Source organism: Mus pahari, chromosome 9 (genome assembly GCF_900095145.1).
Source record: "Mus pahari chromosome 9, PAHARI_EIJ_v1.1, whole genome shotgun sequence".
NCBI lineage: Eukaryota > Metazoa > Chordata > Mammalia > Rodentia > Muridae > Mus > Mus pahari.
This window is the reverse complement of record NC_034598.1, coordinates 40,889,095-40,915,743: the sequence shown is the minus strand read 5'-3', so window position 1 is coordinate 40,915,743 and position 26,649 is coordinate 40,889,095. Positions and strand designations below refer to the sequence as shown.

Genomic DNA, 26,649 nt, shown 5'->3' with positions numbered 1-26,649 from the left:
ATTTCCTGCTATGGTCAAAGCTATTTGACTTGAGTGATTGTCATCGTTCTCGGCACGCCAGGAACAGGTTACATTCATTTAAGAAATGGTGTGTGTATTAAGATGGTCTATCCAATGAAGTCATTCATCAACTGTTTCAGTGAACAATGGTTCTGCTTGGAGGGTGGCACAGACGTTAGGTGAGGGTAAGGTTCTGGTACATTGGCTGTGATGATTCTGAAAAGCATTCATCTCAGAATAGGAGTAACTTATAAAGTCCTCTCCTTCAAAATTGATACAATAATTATAAGTATCAAGCAAAACCTTCAGTCTCACTCTTTGCTGTTCTCTTACAAGCCACCTCCCAAATTAATTGCCTACATTTCTTTTGGCTGTATAAAAAAATTTTGAAATATGTAAGCTGTTCTGAAAACCATATATAAATAATATATAAATAATATAAATAATAGCAAATAAACAATCCTACTAATAGAGAGGCTGAGATAGGAGAAGCATGGTTTCAAGACCATTATGTGGCACACAGCAAGACCCTGTCATGTGCAACCAAGCAGAAAGTGTATATGGATTGTACAATATTGGACCTATTTCTCCCATTACCAAATTAGAGAGACCACAAGATGACAGCCGACAAATTTCTAATTCCTCATATTTTTGAATTTCAATTGATTAGGGTTTGTTGGTAATATTAATTTTCATATCAAGAGATACTAAGGAAAAGTGATCGTTACTTCCTGTTAATTTTCTTGTTAGAGGTGGAATTGTGTTTGTGTGAATTTGTTGAAAGATTACTTTCTTGCTTCTTCTAGGGTGTAGTTTCAATCCTTGTGCTGGTGTTTTCCATCTATTATTATCCTCTGTAGGGCTGGATTTGTGGTAAGATATTGTGTAAAGTTGGTTTTGTCATGGAATATCTTATTTTCTCCGTCTATGGTGATTGAGAGTTTTGCTGGGTATAGTAGCCTGGGCTGGCATTTGTGTTCTCTTAGGGTCTGTATGACATCTGTACAGGATCTTCTAGCTTTCATAGTCTCTGGTGAGCTGTCTGGTATAATTCTGATGGGTCTGCCTTTATATGTTACTTGACCTTTTTCCCTTACTGCTTTTAAAATTCTTTCTGTGTTTAGTGCATTTGGTGTTCTGATTATTATGTGACAGGAGGAATTTCTTTTCTGGTCAAGTCTATTTGGAGTTCTGTAGGCTTCTTGTATGTTGATGTGCATCTCTTTCTTTAGGTTAGGGAAGTTTTCATCTATAATTTTGTTGAAGATATTTATTGGCCCTTTAAATTGGGAATGTCACTCTCTTCTATACCTATTATCCTTAGGTTTGCTCTTCTCACTGTGTCCTGGATTTCCTGGATGTTTTGGGTTAGGAGCTTTTGGATTTTTTCATTTTCTTTCACTGTTGTGTCACTGTTTTCTATGGTATCTTCTGCCCCCGAGATTCTCTCTTCTATCTCTTGTATTCTGTTGGTGATGCTTGCATCTATGACTCCTGGTCTCTTTCCTAGGTTTTCTATCTCCTGGGTTGTCTCCCTTTGTGATTTCTTTATTGTTTCTAGTTCCATTTTTAGATCCTGGATGGTTTTGTTCCTTTCCTTCACCTGTTTGATTGTGTTTTCCTGTAACTCTTTAAGGGATTTTTGTGTTTCCTTTTTAAGGGCTTCTAGCTGTGTTTTCCAGTATTTTCTTAAGGGAGTTATTTATTTACTTCTTAATGTCCTCTTGTGGGGAATTGCAGGCTGGTATCCAGTTGAGCTGAGGTCTGAACCCTGATGGTCATAATTCACCTACATGACACGGTAGGCATTCCCTCATGCTCCTGGAACTCTGGCTCCTGCCTAAGGTACCACCTCCCATAGCCCCCACAAGAGAAGCATGGTCGGTGGTCACATAAGCAATGGCCCAAGCTTCTGACCTTCAGGCTAAACTCCTCCCCAGTTACCTACCTAGTGAAGACCATAAAAAGGGGTGTTCAGCCCCCACCTCACTCTCTTCCTGCTCTGTTGTCTCCCTCTTACCCCTCTCTCCCCTCTCTTTGTCTTCTTCTCTCCTCTTCTTTCTCCCTCTTACTTTCTCTCTAGCCCCCCCTCCCTTCTCTCTTTCCCCCTGCATTTCTATAATAAAGCTCTTAAACCATAGAGAGTCTCTGCTCCATCAAGATCCACTGCACATTCTGGCCAGTGTTGGGAACTCCTTCCCTCATCCTTCTCTCCTATAACCCCAGGGCGATGGGGTGTTGCCTCGGGGGTTGCCCCACTCCACCCCCTGCCTTGTGGGTCAGAGGCTTATATTTCCACCCCGGGGCCATGTAGAAAGCACCTGGCAGTCTTCCTGAATCTGCCTGCCCAGAGCACAGGAACTCTGGCCAGACGTGGCATATTTTTCCTCCCCCCACTTCTCCCTGGGCCCCCCAGGCCCCCCTTTATTTTGTTCCCACATCCTCTATCATTATCATGAGAAGTGATTTTAGATCTGAATCTTGCTTTTCTGGTGTGTTGGGGTATCCAGGACTTGTTATGGTGGGAGAATTGAGTTCTGATGGTGCCAAGTAACCTTGGTTTCTGATGCTTATGTTTTTACACTTGCCTCCCACCATCTGGTCATGTCTAGCGCTACCTACCCTGGCTATGCCTGACTGGAGCCTGTCCTTCCTGTGATCCTGGTTGTGTCAGAACTCCTCAGAGTCCAGCTGTCTCTGGGATCCTGTGATTCAGGGATCCTGCAATCCTGAGATCCTGGGTGTGTCAGAGCTCCTGGGAGTCAAGCTGTCTTTGGGACCTTGAGATCCTGGTGTGACCAAGCTCCTGGGATCCTGGGATCCTCTGATCCTGGGCGTGTTAGAGCGCCTGGGAGTGGAGCTGCCTCTGAGTGTTGTGGGGCTGGCTGTGGAGTTTGCACCCAAGGTCTGCTCAGGGCGCCGACCCAGACAGATCAGAAGGAACCTATGCCACTGGTCTGGCAAAGTTCCTGTGTGCCTCGTTGCCGCCAGACCCAGTTACTCCCAGTGTTGGGGACAGGTGTTGTATCCTTCTCACCTCTGATCCTCTATTTTAGACTTTCTACTTCACAGTATAAAAGTCTTTTGAGTTATTTTTATTTCCCAGTTTCAATTCATCGTAACATTAATTCATATGCGCTATGAACTCTGGGAGAGATGATCACGTCTGCCTTTACATGGAGCAAAGGTTTTGTTTTGTTTTTACATTTTTTTTTATTAATCATTCCATTGGTTTACATCAAAAATGATATCCCACTTCCTGGTTACCCCTCCACAAACCCCCAGTCCCACATCTGCCCTCTCCACCCTCCCCTTTGCCTCTGTGAGGGTGCTCCCTCCCCCACCCCTCCAGCATTCCCCTATACTGGGGCATCAGACCTCCACAGGACCAAGGGCCTCACCTCCCATTGATGTCAGACAAGGCCATCCTCTACTACATATTTATCTGGAGCCATGGATCCCTCCCTGTACACTCCTTGGTTGGTGATTTAGTCCCTGGGAACACTGGGTGATCTGGCCAGCCAATGTTGTTCTTCCTATGGGGTTGCACTCTCCCTCTGGAACCAAGGTTTTAAATGAAGTATGATAGGTGGTTCCTCCTCTGTCTTTTCTTGCATTCTTTAACCTTTTATAAAAAATTTAGGTATTTACTTAAATTTCCGAGTGCTCTGTGTGCTTGTACACCTGTAGGCCAGAAGAGGGCACCAGATCCCTTTATAGATGATCATGAACCACCATTTGGTTGCTAGGAATTGAACCCAGAACCTGTGGAAGTACAGCCAGTGTCCTCGACTGCTGAGCCGCCGCTGCAGCCCCTCCCTTGCATTCTGTTTTCCATGTATGCTCAGTCTCTAAAGCCCCAACAGCTCGTCTCTGTGGTTAGTAGCATGCGTTTCTTGTGATACGCTATGGCAACGTTGGTTTCAGGGGAAATACATTTTGCTTTAATTTCTTTGGTGTGGGGACTGGCACTGTAGCCTGGCCTGGAACCTTGAGTTCACACAGACCTGCCTGCTCCGCCTCCTGAGTGACACGGCCCAGTCTTCGCCTTAGTTTTGAAGATGGTTTTAGGTGTGAGTTCTCTTCCATTGTCTCCTTGCTTTCTGCCCGTTGTGTTGGGTTTCTCTCTTCTTCTCTGCCTTTAAGACACTGTCTCTTGATGGACTGGGGGCTAAGCCGGCAGCCAGGAAGCGCCAGTGGCCCCTTTCTCCTCTCCCTGAGGTGCTGAGGTTATAGGGAGGGCGTGGGGGGGGGGGGGGCTGGAAACCATACTGTTTACAAATTCTAAACAAGTAAGTAGAAGTAAGACCAGTATATTCGGAAAGACGTTTGTTGGAGATCTCAGTGCAGATCTGTACCGTGGAAAGAATTCTTTCAATCCCACAGAGGTTTGACATCCCACCTTGATACATAAAGGTGATACCATGACGGTTGAAGACATGAATCCCCAAGACGCCCTTTATACTACTCTCCAGCACGAGCTGAAGCATCGGTGAGGGCGTGGTTGCCAAGTGCTGAGGCAAAAGGTACCCCACTGGTGGCAGAGTAGGCACTGGTGGGCCCTAAGTTGGAAGAACATGATGTATCTTTGGAAACGATTTACCCATTGAGCTGGCATCTGTCCCTCAGGATAAAGTCTTTGTATAAGGATACACATGCACTGGCTTTCTGTGATTTTTTTTTTTTTTTTAATGGTGGTAGGAAATGATGTCAGGAGGCTGGCTGAAGACTCAAGTAGAATTCAGTCGTTTATGAAAACAGCATTTTCTACAAGACATATAAGAAAATTGAACTGTAAAAAGGGGGCAATGTAAGGTATTATTCACCAAAGAAAGCTGTGTTGGAGGGGGGATGTCTACTTAGAAAAAGAGGAGAGAGAGAGAGAGAAAGATGGAGGGAGAGACTGAGAAAAAGAGAGAGTGTGTGGGGGCAATGTAAGGTATTATTCACCAAAGAAAGCTGTGTTGGAGGGGGGACGTCTACTTAGAAAAAGAGGAGAGAGAGAGAGAAAGATGGAGGGAGAGACTGAGAAAAAGAGAGTGTGTGTGTGTGTGGGACACACATGTGCTGTGGTAGCCTGGAGTGGGTCTAAAGGGCTTACGTCATAGGGAGAGTGGTGTAGCAGTGCAGGGCAAGCCAAAGGCAAATACTACACTAAGGCAAGTCAAGTTACTGCAATAGGGGAAATGCTGGGGTAGAAATGGGCACGAAGCAAAGTTAAAGTAGGCTCAGTTAATGCTTGGAGAGTTGTGAATGGCCACACTAAGGCAGGCAAGTGGAAATGGGGGACAGTAATCCTCACCCAGCAGACAGGCACAGATAAAGTCATCAGCGTCTGCTGTTAATGGGGGACATGACTTCCTTGTACTCATGCTCAGTGGGACAAGTGAAGGTTCACTTCTATATTTGCCAGGCACTGGCATAGCCTCACAAGAGATAGCTATATTAGGGTCCTTTCAGCAAGTTCTTGCTGGCATATGCAATAGTGTCTGTGTTTGGTGGCTGATTATGGGATGGACCCCCGGGTCGGGCAGTCTCTGGGTTGTCCATCCTTTCATCTTAGCTCCAAACTTTGTCTCTGCCACTTCTTTCATGGGTATCTTATTCCCTATTTTGGGGAGGAATGAAGTATCCACGTGTTGGTCTTCCTTCTTTTTGATTTTCTTGTGTTTTGCAAAATGTATCTTGGATATTCTAGGTTTCTGGGCTAATATCCACTTATCAGTGAATGCATATCAAGTGAGTTCTTTTGTGATTGGGTTACCTCACTCAGGATGATATCCTCCAGATATATCCATTTGCCTAAGAATCTCATAAATTCATTGTTTTTAATAGCTGAGTAGTACTCCATTGTGTAAATGTACCACATTTTCTGTATCCATTCCTCTGTTGAGGGACATCTGGGTTCTTTCCAGTTTCTGGCTATTATAAATAGGGCAGCTATGAACATAGTGGAGCATGTGTCCTTATTACCAGTTGGAACATCTTTTGGGTATATACCTAGAAGAGGTATTGCTGGATCTGCCGGTATCTATAGGATAGAACACAGAGACCCCCAATGGAGGATCTAGAGAAATCACCCAAGGAACTGAAGGCGTCTGCAACCCTATAGGCGGAACAACAATATGAACTAACCAGTACCCCAGAGCTCATGTCTCTAGCTGCATATGTAGCAGAAGATGGCCTAGTCAGCCATCATTGGGAAGAGAGACCCCTTGGCCTTGCAAACTTTATANNCCCCATACAGGGGAACACCAGGGCCAAGAAGTGGGAGTGAGTGGGCAGGGGAGCAGGGTGTGGGGGAGGGTATAGGGGGTCATTTGGGATAGCATTTGAAATGTAACAGAAGAAAATATCTAATAAAATGATTAAAAACAAAACAAAAAATAAAAAAAATAAAAACAAAAACAAAACAAAACAAAAAGAAGTGAAGGTCCTGGGTACTCACCATGCTCCTGGCACTTTGGAGGCAGAGACCGGCACTTGAGGGCAGCCTGGTCTACACTGTGAGTTTTAGGCCAGCCAGATCTACACAGTGAACCCCTGTCTCAAAATAACCCCCTCAGACAAGAAGTGATGGTTGTCTTGGCCAGCTTTCCACTTCAGGATTATCTGCAGGAATTTCTTAGGCACACGCAAGATGATTTGTGTTCAAGAAAATGAATAATTGGCAACAGGAGAAACTGAGAGTAATCTGTATATTCAAATGAAGGAGACTGGATAAATAAGTTCAGATACTTCATACACTGGAGTATTACACAGGTACCAGAAATGTGATATTTTTTTTTATTCTGTGCATTTCTGTTTGTCTGCATATGCATCTATGTGACATTTGTCAGATCCCTTGGAACGGGAGTCACAGACAGTTATGACGTGCCGTGGTTGCTGGGAATTGAACTCAGGACCTCTGAAAGAGCAGCCAGTGTGCTCTTAACCACCGAGCCATCTCCCAAGCCTAGAAATGTGAAGTTTTTGTTCTCCATGACAGTCATCCACTCAGGCAAGCTAGATCCTTGGCTGAGGCAGAAAAGAATGTTTGGATGAGTCAGAGCAGAGCCAAGTTAGTGCATCTTCTAAGCACACATCAGGAGAGTACGAACGCTAGATGATGCACAGGCATCTTGAGAGGGGAGATGTGGTCATTGGAGCTTTTGATGTTATGTTGTTTAAAGTGATAACTTACAGGGAAGTTTAGGTATTAAGCGGTTTAACAATTAAGTGAAGTTAAAAAAAAAAAAAAAAGACGTGAGCCTCTTAGCTTATTTTTCCTAAAAGAGCTCTTGTGACTGCAGGCCTGGGTGGCCTTATGAGGTACCCACACTGCTTATAGTAAGGGCTGGCAGAAGTAAATCAATATGGTAAAATCTCGAGGCCATGACCGTTCAGGTCCTACGGAAGCATAGTTTGCTGGTTTTAACGGCATCGTTTGAGGTATCTTGGAGAAGATAAACATTATCTCTTAATTTTGATTTTGTTGGTTGTATTGAAGTTACTGGTTTTTTTTTTAAATCTTTTATTTTTATTTTATGCACATGTTTTGCTTGCATGTATGTGTACATGCATGCAGTGCCTGCAGAGGCTAGAAGGTGTCAGATCTCTTGGGACCGGAGTTTCAGGTGGTTGTGAGCTGTCACGTGGGTGCTAGGAATTGAATCTGAACCCTCTGGGATTCAACCCCCAGTATACCTTAAAGACATGCTTACTCTGATAGACAGTGGCAGTAGGGCACAGGCCATGGGCTTGCTAAGTCTCAGCAGTGTAGGTCCTAGCTGGGTTGCTTGAGTTCTGTTTATACCAGTTTCAGCACCTTCCATAGGCCCTTGCTATATCTGCCTAGTGTCACTGTCCTTAGGTCTGAAGAGGCTCCTAGACTCCAACAAACAGTGGTGTCTTCGTCACCAACTGAGTATCACTCTTGAGAAGTAAACTGATAAAGCAAAAGGCCAGCACCCCCTTCTTCCTGCTTCTGTGGACATTCTCTCAAAGTCACCCTGCCTTGGAGATACAAAGATAGACCGAAGGTGATAGACCAAAGGTGACAGCCCTAAGGATGCTAGTGAAGGTGTCTCAGATTGTTTCAACAACAAATGCTTGCTCACATGGATGTCTGAAACAGTCACGTGGTAGAGAGAGAGGGAGGCATGTACAGACAACAGAGCTCACAGTGTTGTCCTTCTGTCTGTCTGTCCTTGACGGTGGTAGGAGGAAGACCCTGTGGACTATGGCTGTGAGATGCAGCTCCTGCAGGACGGGGCACAGTTACAGCTGCAGCTGCAACCAGAGGAGTTTGTGGCCATTGCAGACTATACGGCCACCGACGAGACACAGGTATCTGCGATCGCTCCCCAGGCTGTGACTTACGGCGGAATCCACTTTCACAAGACTAAGCAAGATCTGTGTATGATTGCTTACTTCTTAGCCTACCAGACTTCCCCATCAGGATATAGAGATGCCTGCAGGAAGATGGGGAAGCACCTCCCTGCTTGGAGAGCTTGTTATAGAACCCTCCTGGTCACAGAACAGTGAGGCTATCAAACCATCATTATGTTCTCGGGTCTGGTAGGAACACGTCTGTGGAGTCTCCTAACTGAATCAGCCACACATAGCTGCCTGCTTTTGTTTTTAAGTGTTAGGTAAGGTCTGGCAAGATAGCTCAGTGGGTAAAGGTACTGGCTAGCCTGAGTGGGATCCCTGGAGCCTACATGGTCGAGAGAACACTCTGGCCTCAGTACATATACTGTGTCAAATGTACACACACACACAGGCACGCATGCACGCACACACACATGCATAATTATAAGAAAAGAATGTTAGTTAGGCTGTATTCTTCCTGATGGCTGGCCCCACACAACTCTTTTATCTTGCTATTGCTTTTTTTTTTTCAGGTTGTTTGTGCTCACTGAGGTCCTTGCGATTTGGTCACCAACAGTGGGGACTTAACTACCCAGTTACTGGTGAGATGCCAGCCGACTGGACTCTCTCCAACTGTACCTTCCTGTTTTTTGGTGACTTTCTTCCAGCTCAGCTTTTTGAGAGGAGAAAAAATTCTTATCCTGAGACAAACCACGGCAGACTGGTGGTGGGGCGAGCGCGCAGGCTGCTGTGGGTACATCCCCGCCAACCACCTCGGCAAACAGCTGGAGGGGTACGACCCGGAGGACACCTGGCAGGACGAGGAGTACTTCGACAGCTATGGAACTCTGGTACTGCCTTCCAGATCCTCTCTTCAGCTGGGGTAGGGTGGGGGAGGGGGGAGGGAGGGGGAGGGGCACGGGGATGGGGGATGGGAGCTGCTCCTAGTGTTCAGGGTGGAGATGCAGACCTTCCTGTGGACTCAGAGGCACCTGGGTCTTAGTAGGATGTTCTGCTCTGTCACCATGCAGTGACAGGAGCGGTGCGTAACACCTGATATGAGTGTGCTTGCGGTACCACAGAGCTCTACATGTGGACACAGGAATCTGAAATTCATGTGCCTCTCATATATCTCTATATGGTTTTCTTTTCCTTAAAAATAAGAACATTTAAAAATATAAAAGTCCTTTTGGTGGGCTGCTGACTTTTGCTAAATTTCTAATTTTACTTCTCTCTACTTTTTTTTTAAAGTACTATGTTTCATTTTAAAAATTGAAGTAGAAAAGTTATATAATTTAACCAACAATAATACTACTTACTACCTATAGTCTTTTTAATCCTCTCACTGTGGAGGTCAGTAACCCTATGGCTCAAGGTATAGCCTTGCTTAAAACGAGGTAAAAATGAGCTGCTTGTAAGGTCAGTGTTTATAGATTCAGGCCAAGTGGCAAGAGGAGGAGCTGGAGCGTTGCCTCTGTCCCTGTTCTCAGTGCTGGGTGAGACACCATGACCAAGGCAGCTCTTACAAAGGCAAGCATCTAATTAAGGGGCTTGCCTGGACACGTTATATGTCAAGATTAAATCTAAAAGCCACTGACGTGTGTATATGATTAAAGCTTTCAGTCCATGGGCTGCAGAGATGGCTCAGCAGATAAGAGCATTGCCTGCTCTCCCAGAACACCCGAGTTTGATTCCCAGCGTCCACATGGTGGTTCCCAGCCATCTGTAATTCTAGTTGCAGGGACTCTGACACCCAGTTCTGGCTTTCGTGGGTACCAGGCACAGGCATGCATGCAGCCACAACACCCATACACATAAAATAATAGAAATCAAGAAAAACCATCCCTCCCCTAAACAAAACGAAACAAGACAGCTTTTAGTCCCTCAGGAAAGGAAAGAAAGACAAAGGCAGCTTTGCACACACCATGGCGGCTGTTCAACTTCCCTCAGCAGCACAGTGTGAGGATGCTCCGTTAGAACAGCAAGAATTCTGTGCTAAACTAGGAAAACCTCATGCAGAATTTACTTGCTATTAAGAATAAGACATTTTGCCTTAGTTTGTCCACTAAGTAACCACAGCCCTATCAGGTCCGATCTTTAGCGTTCTCCTTGAAGTCTTAGGTGTTGGCGGCGTTGTAGTTATTACCATCCCGTGCTTTTCTCCACAGCAAACGTGGCACCATGGGGGCGGGTACGTGATTAGAAAGAAGCAATGGCGCTTACGCTGGCCTCCTCTTCCCTGTGGTTGTAGATCTCGTTCTCTGTTGCAGTTTTAAGGCGCTTCTCGTGTGTGGGGGTGTGTTCATCCTTGGGTATGTCTGGTTCACTGTCACTGTTGGGTGATGGTCTTCATGGCCGTCTACTCTCCTGTCCACGTTGGCCTAGAATCTCCAGCTACACTGCTGCTTCTGCTTCCTCTGGCTGGTCTGCATGTCTCGAAGTTCTGTTATTATCTCCAGATGTTTGTAGAACTTGATACCTGTTTGATGGATGGACTCCCATGTGGTTGTGTACCGTGTTCTTGGGACATCCTTCGGTCTGAAGTGCCCTGTGTGATGTCATTGCAGACCCCACGACAGCTCCACCTGAGCACATCACGTTCTCTCTCCATCTTCTCCTTTCTGGCCCAGTCTGTCTATTTAAAGCAATTGCTTGTAGACAGGATAATGGGTTTTGACTTTTTCAGTCCACACAGTCAGACCTCCCGAGGGAGGATAGAGTTTGTTTTCATTTTGGGGTCATGTCATTGGGAGCAGCGGTGGGGACTCTGAAGGCCCCATCCAGACCTACTGTTTGTGTTGGTGCTACCTGAGTGTCGTCTGGGCGACACCCGGGAGGCAGCAGCTGTAGTTCTGTGTGTAGTTCTGTGCTTGTCTCCCTCCAGTGGTAACCACCTCAAGGTTGCTTTTATAGTTTGAGTGCGCTATGGGGTTGCAGCCCTGCCTTCAGCCATGGTTCTGCTAGCCCCCGGAGGAGCCTTTCTCTGCTTCTCTGAGATCAGATATTTTCTCACCTTGAAGTGTAATAGAGTTGGCCAGAGCATTGGTGCCCCACCCCCACCCCCATTATGGTCTAGCAAAGAACTGAGCAGCGCTAGGCTTGCTGGGAAGACGCTGCTGCCTCACTGATACCTGCCGCAGGATGTCCAGGGTTTCCTCTTGATAGATACCTGGTGAGGATGCAGAGTCCGTTCAGCCTTGGGAAGCGTGCATGGGGATAGTCACTCTTCTCTTCTGTATGGTCCACATCAATTTCCTGCTCATCTGACTGACTCGGGGAAGAGTATGTTGAAGATAGAGAGGCGATCCTGGACTGATCCGGGATAGGTCCAGAAGCCTCGCTTCCTTACACTGTCCGCTGTTGCTTTTATCTCTGCGCATATTTGACCTTTTGGTTTTATAAGCCCATGAGTTGCTACTAATTTTAGGATGGGTGCACGAGCCGCGTTCCCTGATGTCTGTGGTTCAAGGACAGGCCCTCGCCGTGATTCTTTATGTGCCGGTTTTAGAAACTTCACCTGGAAATGCTGGCTGACCAGCCTCGGACGACCAAGTACCACAGTGTCATCCTGCAGAACAAGGAGTCCCTGAAGGGCAAGGTCATCCTAGATGTGGGCTGCGGCACCGGCATCATCAGCCTCTTCTGCGCACACCATGCCCGGCCCAAGGCGGTGAGTGCACCTGCCCCCAGCTGTGCCCAGCTGTGGGCCAGCGTGGCCGCTGGCTGGACAGGCGCCCACCAGGTGGAAGTCGGCCACTGGGCCATCTATGGCTGAGACTGTGACCTACCATATGGGCAGTGAACAATTTAAACAGAACAAAACACAACATCAGTGACAGAGAATCTGTCAGTGGGACACTTGGGAGATGCTGCCTTAGCTCACTGTAGTTTTAAGTGGCTGCATAGGACTGTGCTGGGCCACACGTAGTTGACCCGCCCCGGTGCAGGCCCTTGGCTCCCTGATATAGGCCTTTTTCTCCCCCCTTGTATGGCATATCTGTGCTGAGCTGTGCCGTGGCCTCATGACAACCGGACAGGGTAGCCAAGAAGCCAGTTAACAGGGCAGTGCTGACTGTCCCCAGCTACTGCCAGTGAGGAGCAGCGTCCAGATACTCTCTTCCAGTTCTCCCGTGAGCATCTGTATGGCTGACCCCAGGACGTAGACATACTCAGTGTTTGTCTTAGGATTGTTATTGCTGTGACAAAGTACCATGACCAAAAAGCAAGCTGGGGAGGAAAGGGTTTATTCAGCTTATGCGTCCACATTGCTGTTCCTCATGAAGGAAGCCAGGACAGGAGCTCACACAGGGCAGGAACCTGGAGGCAGGAGCTGAGGCAGAGGCCATGGAGGGCTGCTGCTTACTGGCTTGCTTCCCTTGGCTTTTCTTGGTCTGCTTTCTTGTAGAACCCAGGACCACATAGCCCAGGGATGTCCCCACCCACAATGGGGCTAGGTCCCTTCCCCACTGATCACTGAGAAAATGGCTTACAGCTGGATCTGACGGAGGCATCCTCTCAACTGAGGCTCCTTTTTCTCTGCCGACTCTAGCTTGTGTCAAGCTGACACACGAAACCAGCCAGTACACGGTTCTTTATTGTCCCGGGCACTTGTTTTGTGGTTACAGGATGTATGTGTCACATATGGGAGCCCACCTAGCAGAGCTGAGGTCCCGACCACCCGCAGTTGTAATGCATTTGTTGAGGAGGCTCGGGTAGAGTAATCAGTGGTACTTTCTCCAGTATCCCGTCCAGACTCCAGGAGCGCTTGGCCTGCCACAGGCCTCTCCATTCACATCACACAGTCCCCTGCCACCACCACTGTTCCAGGACTGGTTGTGATTTGGGAGAACAGAGGTCACAAGCCCCCCCCCCCGTGTGGGGGGGATGTCAGGTCATGTGCTAATGGGCGCCCTTTCTGTGCAGGTGTATGCAGTGGAAGCCAGTGACATGGCCCAGCACACCGGCCAACTGGTCCTGCAGAATGGCTTTGCTGACACAATCACTGTGTTCCAGCAGAAGGTGGAGGACGTGGTGCTGCCCGAGAAGGTGGACGTGCTGGTGTCTGAGTGGATGGGGACCTGTCTGTTGGTAATGCCTCAGCCTGGGGTGCTCTGTGGGTGGTGATGGGGTCTCATTTCTTCTGAACCTAGCACCCTGGGCCCATCTGAGGAATCTTGAAAAATTATGATTCATTGGGAATTTTTTTTTTGTTTCTGAAGGGAGGTGGTTTTTAATTTATTGGATGATACCAGCTCAGTGTCAGGAATCTTTAACCAATTATAAACAACAACAAGAACACGCTACACGCCAATGAATGTGATATTCTCCTGAGCTCTCCAGATCACCTGCTCTTTCCTAGGGAATCTGCAGACTTCTGGGGCTGGTTCCTCAGTCAGCAGTGTTTCCGCATTTGTGGCTCCCCTTGCTATAAGGCTAGCCTTGGCACTGTGAGACTGTCACTGAGCCTGTCATGTTCCCAGGACTCACAGAAGGAATCAGACAGACCTGGTACATTTATCCATCATGACCCTCATTGCTCATACCATGTATGTGTATGATATTACTTCTTTCGAGGTGGCTCAGGTAGGAGGCAGGGTCAGCGGTGGTTATGTGTCTAGCCCTCTCCTGCTAGGCCTAGTATTGTGAGACCCAAGGCATTTTGTGCAGTATCTCAGCCTGAAGTTTAGCCCCTTTGTTAAAGTCCAGAAAAACAATCTATGGGTGCTAATTTGTGCCTCTGGCAAGATCCTTTGATTGTTGAATGTGGCCATGCTGTTTACAGTGCAGACATGGAGGGAGCGCTGGGTTGTCGTTGGGCCTGGTGGGATTGTTTTGTCAGAAGGTGGAAGTTTTTGAAAACTCGATGTCTATGATATGTGCTAATTTATTAATACCATCTGAAGATCATTGGATGATGGGGGAAAGAGGGATGGTGCAGTGGGCATAAGCCTTCACCTGGAAACCTTTGTTAATCCAGTAAATGTTCATTTATCCACCACTCGCTACTGCCCCAACTGGAGGGGCAAGAGGAGGGCAGAGTAAGCCTGCCGCAGGGCAGGGAGGTTCCTGCTATGGTCTATCTCTCATTGGGATTGGGAGGAGGGGGGAGGGGAAAAGAGGAGCCTGGGAGGTCCAGAGAAGTGGAGGCCAGTTCCCTACTAAAGACCTGGAGCTCCATCTGTGCTGCCTGCTTGGAGGCTATGTTGGGAACCAGACCTACAGTTAGGGTCTAAGGAATGTTGCTTTCTTGATGAGGAGATATCAGGAGGCAGGGTCTCCAGTGGGGTGTGAGGACGATGCTAGCCATGTGGTCGGCTGGAGAAGGGGGTGTGCTGCGGTCAGCCTTCCTGTTAGATGGGGCATCTCTAGCGGCTTGGCAGGAAATGGAGACTGCTTTCTCAGGGCAGCAGAGCAGCAGGGCAGCAGCCGGAGGCCAGTGGGTTTGCCAGCTCCTGGCAGCAGCTATGTCTTTGGGAGTGTTGGGATGGTGTCTAAGGAATCAGATTGTGTGCCGTTGAACAGCGTCGATTGGTATGATTCTTTAAGGCAGAATAAGACAGGGTATATCAAGTTGTAAAAAGCAAACAAACAAACAAACAAAATTAAAAAAAAAACAAACCAAAACTTGAAATGAGGGTCTAGCAAAATGGCCCAGCTGCCACCAAGCCTGATGACCTAAGTTTGATCCCTGGATACCACAAGCTGGAAGGAGAGAACCAGTCCTCGAGCTGTCCCTCTGCCTGCATTCACACACATGCATATACATTAATTTAGTCCAGTTCATCAATTGGATTATCATATAGAAATTGACGTAAGTAGGAATCTGTATTTGGAAATGTTCACGATAGCTGGGTGTAGTACATACATCTGTCATCATAACCCATGGGGCCTGGAAGCAGACCGATTATAATTTGAGGCTAGATTGGGAAATGTTCACAAAAGAAAAAAAATGTTCAAATGAAAAAAGTTAGAAATAGGAGAAACAGTTATGACAACCCATATGATTATTAAAAGAATGTATTTTATAATTTTTTTTACTAAGCTGAGTAACATGAGCTTAAAAAGGCAGATAGTGTACAACCTGCGTTTGCTTCCCTGAAGTATGTGTGGCAGTGGCCTGACTTCCATGATTGAGGGAGCCCCCAGTTGTCCTTCCCACTGTAGCTACAGGTGTGGATACGGGCAGATACCAGGGAAGGTTACCCCAGGGCGGAGCTAAAGAAGCTCTGAGCGGGCCCTTATTGAACATTCGTGTTTGAGGCCCCTCTGGGCACAGAGATTCAGCAACTTAGGTGACACGGACCCTGCTCCTCTGAAAGTCACCATTTCCCATGGTTCACCAAGATGCAATGAATAACCTAAATGGGCCTAGATCAGTGCAAGCTGTGTTCACACGAGACTGTCTGTGGGCACAGCTGTACGAGTTCTGGTCATAATTACCCCAAACTACAAACAACCCATGCACCTTTCAGCTGTTTAGTGGATATGCTGGCAAATCCATACAAGCAGCCAGCCACAGCGTGTGCTCCTGTGGGCAGCCCCAGTCACCTACCCCGAAGGAAGGAGGCCAGCCTCAAAAGGCTGTCCTTCACTGCGGGAGGTGTGGCCAACCGGCCACCGGTAGATGTGTAAACAGAGCTACTGTTTGTGCTGACTTGGCTCTTAGGGACACATCACACGGGTACCCAAGTTCATGTAGATCATATACCGCGGCAGGGCAGTTCTACCTGATAACAGAAAGTGAAATGTAAAGGTCATATGTATGCACATACTTGTGAATGCATGTGGAACAGTACTTGAACATCATCCAGTTCCTTCGGGGGCTGGGTTGTCTTGTGAATTTTCCAGAGCCTATAAATTCTTACAGTCTTTAGTTTGTTGTAAAACGTGGGTAGGTTACTCAGAAAGCAGAGCCTTCTGCTGCTTCCCATCTGATACGGCAGAAGGCAGAGGGACCTCTGGTGTTAGCCTTCAGCCCCTTACCTTGGCTGTCTCATTCCTGAGTTTGAACTAAGTTTAGGTGCAAAAGGAAACCTGGTCTGTTTGTGTTGGTCCTACTGAGTGCTAAAGGTGACAGACTTCGCTGATGAACTTCTTGGGGATTTGATGGGGGATGGGGTGGGGTGGAGGAGATGAAGCACCTGTTCTTCTAAGGGACCACAGTTATGTGCTTGACCAGAGGGTTATGAAATCACTGGGAAGACTGCAGACGAGCTAATCTTGTTTGTTAGGTAGAGCCAGGTTGCACGTAGGGGGGTGGGCACTTTAAAATCTAGTGTTGAGACTCCGAGTGTCAGTCTGGGGCAAGTGTGAGGATGTCGTTGGTTTGTAAGCTCACCTTGGATGCCAGTTCAGTGGGAAATAACATGAGCCCAGCTCAGGCCATGATGCATACGTGACATTTTTTCACAAGAGTGTAGAACAAACTCCAAGTTCTCACCTATGCTTCCCTGGCCCGGCTGGAATAGTTTAAGGGTAAGACTGAAACTCCAGGATGGGCTGTGGCATTCTGGCTGTGGCGTGCGAGACCTCGGTGACAGGCCTGCATCTCTTCCTCCCATGCAGTTTGAGTTCATGATCGAGTCTATCCTGTATGCCCGGGATGCATGGTTAAAGGAGGATGGCATCATCTGGCCAACCACGGCCGCACTGCATCTGGTGCCCTGCAGCGCCGAGAAAGACTATCACAGCAAGGTGCTCTTCTGGGACAACGCGTACGAGTTCAACCTCAGTGCACTCAAGTAGGTGTGCATGGCCACTCACAGGGTTGACTGCTTGCACAGGTTGACCACTGTGTAGGTGTGTGTGAGACCGCTTGCAGGGCTGACCACTGTGCGGGCAGTTGATGAGGGTCTCGATGTGTCTGAGAAGCACAGGTGGTCCTGTCTGTCAAACTTTACTCCGTGGAAGACAGTTTTCCCTCCTTTATGAACGACACACCTTCCGTATCCTCCAGTGACCCAGAGTGAACTCAGAAACATTGCTGAGATTTTCTTGTTTCTGTCTCCTCTGCCTTCCCCTGCCTACCCCTCTCAACTCCTGAGGTGGTTATGTGTATGGGGAACCTGTTATAGGTGGGGAGATCTACCTCCTTCTGCCTTCCCACCACCCTCAACTATGGCAGCAATCCCCATTCTAGGATTCCTGGAGAGGCTCTTCAGGACACAGGTAGAGCAAGCAAGCAGTCAAGGTTTACATACAAGTAAAGTGGGAAGTCAGTAGGAGTAACAGGGTGGAGTAGCAGGAGTGAAGGGCTCCTCTGGTGTCCAGGTTGCCCACCCTCGGAGTGAACTAAGCTGGTTCCTTTCCTAGAAAGAACAGATGGAGGGTTTCTTAGGGACTATCTTTACCTGCAGTTTAATCTGTTAGAGTTAGATGCGTTAGATGCAAGAATATGTAAAAAGAGGCTGATTGTGGTAGTGCATGCCTTTAGCGCTCAGGAAGCAGAGGCAGGTGGATCTCTATAAGTTCGGGGTCAGCCTTCTCTACATTAGCAAGTTCCAGGCTAGCCAAGGCTACAAAGTAAGACTCTGCACCCCCACGCCCCAAAAAAGAACACGTGAAAGGCATAACCCATAAAGTTGAGCATTTGACTAGAGGAAAGGGCGGCCGTGACACTGCATGTGCTGGGCCTGCTGGGAATGGCTTTGTCTTTCCGGTTGTTCTTCTTCTTCCCTTTTTCCCTGCTCCGCTTGGCTGACTCGCCTTCAGATGTCAGCTTGTATACCTTCCTCAACATTCTGAACCTGGCCATTTCGACTCTAACACTGGTTTTTACTGTAACCGAACCTAATACAGCAAGCAGCTCCTTACTATTGAGGGGAAATATGACAAAAGGAGCCCAGAGAGAACCTCAGGCTCCAAGATGGAGGCTCTTCTCTAGAACAGACTTTGGCATGGCGGGCGGGAGTGAGAAGAACCCTTCTGAGAGCAAGGCTGTCCTGAAACACAGGAGTGAAGACCTCCTGAGGTGAGGCTTTGCTGGAGAGTGGACCCTGAAATGAGAAAAGAGTCCCCCATCCCCACCCCCTCCACTGAGAATGAGACTCTGTTCTAGAACAGGCCCGGAGTCAAGACAGAGCCTCCTAAAAAGAATTTGCTCTAGAATGGGCCCTGAGACAAACCTTTTAACTTTGGGGGTGGTTTGAAGGAGAAACTGTCCTCTGTAGGCTCTGGTATTTGGATACTTGGTGTTATAGCTTGGGAGACTTAGGAGAGAGATACAGCATTGCTGGAGGAAGTCTGTCACTGGGGGTGGGCTTTAAGCGCTGATGGTCCCACCCCACTTCTGGTTCACTTTCTCTACAAGTACTCATGTTTGGAGATGTGAGCTCTCAGCATCTTGATCCTGCTGCTTTTCCTGCTACCTGCTTCTGTGCCTCCCAGCCATGATGGATTCTTATTCTTCTGGAGCTGTAAGCCCCATGAACCCTTCTCCCTAAGTCACCTTTAGTCATGGTGTCTTCATACCATGCAGTGCTAACAACAGAAAAATGACTGACACAGAAGTTGATACTAGGCAGTGGGCTGTTTCTGTGAAGAGCCTGACCTTCTTTGTTGGTTTGTTTGTTGTTTGGGGAATGTGAAAGACTTTGGAACTTTTGGAACAGAAAAGCAACTGATGGCTTTAGGCAGAGCCTGAAGGGCCATCCTCAGTGGAACCTAGGAGACAGTGGTGCTGTAGTGACAGGAACGAATCGAATCGAAGGAGACTTTAGGGGCCTCCCCTGGGAGGTTTCAGAAGGAAGCAAGGACTTTAACAGTAATCAGAATAGAGGCCATTCTTGTTATGGATGTCAAAGAATCTAGCCGCCTTCTACCCTTGTCCTCAGAACTTGTCTGAGACTAAAAGAAAAAGCAACGGCCCAGTTTCCTTGGCGAAGGAAACATTGAATCTGTGGCACAGTTGTCAGTGATGGTGCTTAGGGGCGGGGTCTGTGATACAAAAGAGCAGGCAGGGCAGTTGAAAATAAAAAGTGTAGGTTTACAGAAAATAGAGCTAATGAAGCTAATGTTAGAGCAAAGGCAGCACTGTAAGAGAGGCTGTGGAGAGGCCTGCTCAGCCTGGGACAAAGGGAAGGGTGCACTCAGAAGAACACCCACCCCGCCAGGCTTCCAGCCTGTGAAGGAGAGCCTTCGGGGTCTGCTGCCCATACGAAGCAACAACCGAATAAACAAATCAAAACTGCTGCTAATGTCCAAGGGAGCCAGGATCAGTCCCAAGCTGGCAGCTAAACCTGACATTGACATCTCTGGTGGTTTAAATGAGAATGGGCTTATATAGTTGAGTATTTGGTCCCCAGTTAATGGGACTGTTTGGAAAGGATTAGGAGGTGTGGCCTCATTGGAGGAGGTGTGGCCTCGTTGGAGGAGGTGTGTCACTGGGGTGAGCTTTGAAGTTTGAAGAACCTATATCAGGCCGTCTCTCTCTTTGCCTACTGCCTGCCAGCCAGGATGTAAGCGCTTAGCTACCACCCTATTGCTTTCCCCACTTGCCTGCTGCTGTGCTCCCTGACATGATAGTCATGGACTAACCCTCTGGAACTGTAAGCCAGCCCCCAATTGAATGATTCCATTTGTATGATGCCTTGGTCATTGTGTTTCTTCATGAAAATAGAAGAGTAACTAAAACACCATCCATGAGATACTGGCTTTACGGGCATGAAGGATGCAAGAGTGAAGAGTTCGGGGGATTCTTCCTCCATAATCTCAGAAAGTCACAGAGGCTAGGCAGTGCGAGGCAGGGGAGTCCCTACCTGAAGGCCTTGAGAGGCCATTGTGTGAAGCTGTGAATAGAAAGCCTGAGTCATGGTGGAGACCCCAAGATGTTGGAGACGCTAGGATAGTGAGGTATCTACCAAGGAGAGCTGCATTTAGGGAGTGGAACCAGCATTAGAGAGATACAAGTTACAGGCATCAAAACTAATGGGTGGAGCCATCTAATTTCTGTGCAATTAAAGTCACAGCCATTGGACGCGGAGCTAGAGGGCTTAGCATTCACTCTGCTGAGGTCTGGTCTTGCTTTGGTCTGTATTTCCTCCATGCCCCCATTCCTTCTACTTAGAATGGTAATGTATAGTCTTTGCCATTATTTCAGAAGTATGTATTTGCTTTTTTGCTTTTTTATAGAGGTTTGCAATTGAGAGATTACGTTGAAAGAGTTTTTTAAATCCGAAAAGCTATACAGAATAAATGAGGCTTTGAAAGAGTGCATATTCAATAACTATTTAAAATGGCATTGAGTTCTAGTATATAACAGATATAGTTAGATATTTCGCTCTTTCATTTGTATATCTAAAATTTGAAAGCATTTGATGAAATTATGTAATAGGTAACTAATATAAACACATATTCATGTTACATATGGACTTTGGCATCCACAGAGTATCCTAGACTTGATCTTCCACATATAACTAAAGAGAAGAAATCAGAATGATGCTATTTTAAATCAAGAAAAAAAGAAAACAAATTCAAAACAATAACAAGAGACTCTCAAGTGTAGCTTTCTAGAAACCAATACCATGTGCTAGACAGTGCCCCACCCCACCCCTCCTGGAATAGAAAACCCTGTGCTTCTAATTTAAAGGCTCTCAGAGGAGAGTGCGCTGGTCACATGCAGCCTGCTCAGTGCTGGCCCTGTGCCTCTGACCTGCTCATGAGCCACCTGTGTCACAGCAACGGAAGAGTGATGCAGCACCTCATGAGCACAGGCCTCTTTAAAGACAGGATTGACACATCCCACGGCCTTAGGTCTCTAGGTGTAGTCGGAGGAAGTTCATTTGTAATGATGAAGGCTTCAGCAGTGTGTGGGATGTCAAAACGCACATTAGTTCCCAGCGAGTGCTCTGAATTTGTAATGAGCATTAGCTGATATACCCATGCTTTTCACGAAGTATCTGAAGATAGCTGACTCCACTTCCTGGTCCGGTGGACACTTGAGCCTTGGTTTCTATCTCCAGAGTTGTCACGTTTTGGGTTTTCTTTATTGCTTCTATTTCCCTTTTTAGGTCTTGGATGGTTTTGTTCAATTCCATCACCTGTTTGTTTCTGTTCTCCNCTCTTTCTTTAAGGACTTCTACCTCTTTAGAAGTATTCTCCTGTTTTTCTTTAAGGACTTGTACCTCTTTAGCAGCGTTCTCCTGCACTTCTTTAAGTGCGTTATTAATGCCCTTCTTAAAGTTCTCTACCAGCATCATGAGGTATGCTTTTAAATCCGATTCTTGCTTTTCGGGTGTGTTGTGGTATCCAGGACTGACTGAGGTGGGAATGCTAGGTTCTGATGATGCTGAGTGGTCTTGGTTTCTGTTAGTAAGATTCCTACGTTTGCCTTTCGCTATCTGGTGATCTCTGGAGTTAGTTGTTATAGTTGTCTCTGGTTGGAGCTTGTTCCTCCTGTGATTCTGTTAGCCTCTGTCAGCAGTCCTGGGAGTCCAGCTCTCTCCTGAGTCTCAGTGGTCAGATTACTCTCTGCAGGCAAGCTCTCCTCTAGCAGGGAAGGTGCACAGAGGCCTGGCGTTCAGATCTGCCTTCTGGCTGAAGATGTAGACCCAAAACAAGGCCTGTCCCAGAAGATGTATTGCCTCTGCCGTTTACATACTCACCTGCACAGACTAGACACCGAGGGACCCTGGGCATAATATGACTCTCTCACCTGCTCTGGCCAACAGAACCCTCACAGGTGGCCACCTTTCCTCTGGCGGTGAAGGTGCCCAAATGTCTGGAGCCCAAAACAGGGTCTGTCCCAGAAGCTAGGTTGCTTCCGTCTGTCCCAAAGCTGTGTAGCTTCTGTGGTCCACACTCTCACCAGTGCAGACTGGAGTCTAGACAAACCGGAATAAAGATGGCTCCCTTACCAGCTCATACAGTGCGAGCCCTTCCGGGCGGACACCTCTCCTCTGGCAGGGAAGATGCCTGTATGTCTGGAGCCAGAAATGGGATCTTTTCCAGAAGCTGTGTCACTTCTGCAGGCTGCCCTCTCCCCAGCAACGCACCGGAGCAAAGATGGCTCTCTTACCAGCTCAGGCACTGAGAACACTCCAGGGCGGACACCTCTCCTCCCACTTGAGCCTTGGAATGAGGCCTTTGTTCTCTTATAGCTGCCTCTACTAGACAGATGTGGCGAGCTGTTCCTTTCCCTTGAAAGCAAGGTGGTGGTGTGGGAAACTCCCTTTACCAAGCACAAGAAACTACTGATTTCTTCAGGAAGGGCCAGACTAGCCTCTGCTCCTATTGATACTTTTGGAGGGTGGGGTCCTGGAACCAAAGCATGGTGCTACAGGTGTTGTATTTTTTTTTTTTGATTAAAAATAATAGAGAATGCAGTATAAAAGCATCATGTCCTCCCTCATTAATTATGGAATCATTGTTCCCCCGTTCAACATCCCAAAGGGAACAGAGAGGGAATCGTCCTACATATTGTGGTTCTCCGGTTCATCTAGAAAAACATGGTAACATGTTGAGAGCACTTTGGCTGTACCCAGGCAGGAGCCACGGGTAGATAGACAAAGGAAAGCCTTGCGTTGGCCTCTGGCAGCTTTCCTGTCCTGCAGTGTTTCACAGCATCGAGGCAGAAGGAAGCATCAGGAAGTGGTACCCATATTTTATAGTCTACATGTGGGCTTCCTAGATGGGGACCCTTGGCCTTGGCACCAGCAGTTGCTACTTAGTCTTGGCAACAGTGGTTGCTACGGCTCTCAACCTGAGATCCTTGGCTTTGAAGACTTGATACATCATTGCAATTCTCCAATTCTCCTCCAACTTGTCAAGTTGGCTTCCGAAAGCTCAGGTCCCTATATTTGATGTGCTAAGGAAGGGCCCCCTGACCAGCAGGCTCCGAGGGCCAACTAGAGAGGCTCAGCAGGGCTGCAGAGCAGATGAGCTCGGCTAGCAGGGGACGATCCCCCAGGCTGGGCCCTCAGCGCTCATTTCTCACCGCCTGTATACTTATGGCTAAATCTTTGCCAGCGCCTCAAGCCTTTTCTTTAACTCTCCCCCTAGGTCTTTAGCAATCAAGGAGTTCTTTTCAAGGCCAAAGTCTAATCATATCTTGAAGCCGGAAGACTGTCTCTCTGAGCCATGCACAATCTTACAGTTGGACATGAGAACTGTGCAGGTCTCTGACCTGGAGGTGAGAGATGGGCGTGCTTCTGGCATTAAATTGCTACATGAGACACTGGGTATCCATAGCAGACATGCAGCAAGGGTCATGGGGGAGGGTAGGCAGTGGGGAGAGGGTGTCTTAGTGATGACTGTATCACACCAATAAATGAACCGGTTTTTCCTTACATTCTATTTTGGTTCTGTCTTTCATGTTATATTCTTTTATATTTAATCTCTTTTCTGTCTTCAGTTATTTTTTTCAAGATTTACTAATTTTATTTTATGTATATGAGTACACTGTAGTTGTACAAATGGTTGTGAGCCTTCATGTGGTTGTTGGGAATTGAATTTTTAGGACCTCTGCTCGCTCTGGTCAACCCTGCTCTCTCTGGTCGGCCCCGCTCGCTCAGGCCCAAAGATTTATCTATTATTATACATAAGTACACTGTAGCTGTCTTCAGACACACCAGAAGGGGGCATCAGATCTCATTACGGGTGGTTGTAAGCCACCATGTGATTGCTGGGATTTGAACTCAGGACCTTTGGAAGAGCAGTCAGTGCTCTTAGCCACTGAGCCATCTTGTATTTTTTTTATATTTGTTTGATATTCTTGGCATCCTAAAAACCATACAAATTATATTCCATTTTTTTGTGGTCTCATAATTAACAATTTTTTTCAGATGTTTACAGCCCTATCAATGACAAAAATTCTCAGCACCTTTCCCATGGTTAGTTAGGTACCATGACTGCTGGGTGGGCAAAGGGGTTTGGGATGGATGTGGTCAGCAGAGCCCAAGCCATGTGAGACTATCCCCATGATCCAGGATGGCTTGTGGTTAGGGTTGGGGTACTGGGATTGGCACTGGTCTGTGGCACCAACATGTTATTCCTATGTTTGGGGTGGGGGGCAGACCATGCGTGGTGAATTGCGATTTGACATCCAGAAGGCTGGGACCCTGCATGGCTTCACAGCTTGGTTCAGTGTGCACTTCCAGAGCCTGGAGGAGGGCCAGCCTCAGCAGGTGCTCAGCACAGGCCCGCTGCACCCGTAAGTGAGCCTACCTGGGGGGTGGGGGGAGTGGCTGGGGGAGGTGGTGGGGCTAGCCAGGGGGATAAGGAGTGGATGGAAGCAGGCTGGCGTACTGTGTTCCAGATGCCCTAAGCCAGCCTCCTGGGGTGGTAAAGGGTGCCTCTTGCCTCTGCTTTGGTTAGCCTCCATCAGGAGATTAGACTTCCTGAAAGGGTTCCCTAGTGTAGAAGGGCATCCTAGACTTGGCGCTTCACTCCCCTGACATCTCCTGGCCCGTCAACCACGAGATTGGATAAATCACTGGGGTGGCATGATGCCATCCGGGCAGGACAGGCTGTCAGTGCAGAGGACCTCATTGGGGCTGCCAGATGAGGCTTGTAGGTGACCGCTCACTCCTTTCTTGCAGCACCACACACTGGAAGCAGACCTTGTTCATGATGGACGACCCAGTCCCTGTCCACACGGGAGATGTGGTCACAGGTTCTGTTGTGTTACAAAGAAATCCGGTATGGAGAAGGCACATGTCCGTCTCTCTGAGCTGGGTTGTCACATCTGCACTCGATCCCACGTCTCAAAGAGTAAGATACTTCTTTGTAAAAATTAGGTCCTCGGGCTGGTGAGATGGCTCAGTGGGTAAGAGCACCCGACTGCTCTTCCGAAGGTCCGGAGTTCAAATCCCAGCAACCACATGGTGGCTCATAACCATCCCTAACAAGATCTGACACCCTCTTCTGGAGTGTCTGAAGACAGCTACAATGTACTTACATATAATAAATAAATAAATCTTAAAAAAAAAAAAATTAGGTCCTGTAGGGGCCAAATCTCAGGGAGACCAATCTAGGTGGTTATTAAGAATGGTGACAGATGCGTGTCCCCTGCTACATTTGACCTAGCCTTTCCTGTATCATAATCTTCACACAGGACAAAGGTGGTTATTAGATAGATCCCTCATTTCATACTATGGGAGGTGGACCGTTTAAGAGGGTAACGTAGCTGTTCAGAGAAGTCCTACGCCTGTCTGGGGTTGCTACCTGCTCTTATCTCAGGAGAGCCACGTGTGAGGTATGAAGGACATATTCCACATGTGGAATGATAAGGAGGTGTATAGAGTTGGGTTGGGGGTCAGGCCTCTCAGGTCTTAAAGGGTTACAGAGAAATTAGAGCTTTGTTTTTGGATACAGCATTAATGTAGCAGAGAAGAGGAAAATAATCAAATGATTCTATGCTGTGGTAATTTTATATTCAGTGTCAAAATGTTTGTCATTTAAGTATGGGCGCACGGAATGCCGTTCAACCCATGGTTAAATTATTTGGAAATGCTACGTGCCAATCAAACAGAAATGGTGAGTCGACTCTTTTTAATTGGGTCTTTTACAGGTTGGAGAGAAGGTTTTTCCGATCTGGAGGTGACGGTTAAGAAGGGCATGGGAGTTGTGTGGTCATGGTATGCATCTCAGTGGAAGAAGATGCACCTGGCCACCCACTGTGACATCCACACTCACCCGTCCCATGCTGACCCCTTCCCACCTAGCAGCTGACTCTGGGCCCCTCACAGCTCACCTGAAGTGTCATGTCTCTCGTAGGCTGTGTATATAGGTGTTCATCCTATGGTGCCCGTCGGCTGCCAGTGGTGACCGTGTTCCCAGCTGGGAGTAGTTGTAGATCCCCCAGACACACATTTCAGCCTGTGTACCTGTGTCTGTGATGTCCGCACCTTGTGTCAGTGGTGTCCCTGATGGCCTTGGCCAGCTGCTATATACCTGTGGACTGTGACTTGCAGAGCTGTGCTCCAGTATGGGAGATGGTAATGCACCCGTGTCTTGGTGCAAGGACTGGAGGTGGCAGCGGGCCCAGTGGGCTCTGCATGGGTAGCCGCGTGTAACGTCTTATGGGTAAATTATATGTGGGACATAGTACATGCTCAATAAATATTTTTTAATGAACAAATTCATTTTGTTCTGTTTCTGTGCCTGTATACTCTTTCTCATAAGTATGGTGTGGTGGTCTGGATGAAAATGGCCCCCTGGGGGCTGGTGAGATGGCTCAGTGGGTAAGAGCACCCGACTGCTCTACCAAAGGTCCGGAGTTCAAATCCCAGCAACCACATGGTGGCTCATAACCATCTGTAACAAGATCTGATGCCCTCTTCTGGACTGTCTGAAGACAGC

The 26,649-nt window shown here is 47.6% G+C and overlaps 1 protein-coding gene across 1 annotated transcript in view; it reads left to right on the top strand.

The window, feature by feature from the left end:
- Prmt2 (protein arginine methyltransferase 2) overlaps nt 1-26,428 on the top strand; it is a 31,642-nt gene extending 5,214 nt beyond the window's left edge. The window contains exons 3-11 of the mRNA XM_021204443.1: nt 8,203-8,328; nt 9,021-9,203; nt 11,861-12,022; nt 13,276-13,440; nt 16,918-17,093; nt 23,350-23,479; nt 24,363-24,499; nt 24,888-25,059; nt 25,859-26,428. Of these exons, the coding sequence (XP_021060102.1) occupies nt 8,203-8,328; nt 9,021-9,203; nt 11,861-12,022; nt 13,276-13,440; nt 16,918-17,093; nt 23,350-23,479; nt 24,363-24,499; nt 24,888-25,059; nt 25,859-25,891 (1,284 nt within the window). The 3' untranslated portion in view covers nt 25,892-26,428. The remainder of the gene's footprint in view (nt 1-8,202; nt 8,329-9,020; nt 9,204-11,860; nt 12,023-13,275; nt 13,441-16,917; nt 17,094-23,349; nt 23,480-24,362; nt 24,500-24,887; nt 25,060-25,858) is intronic.
- Nucleotides 26,429-26,649: the final 221 nt, after the last annotated feature.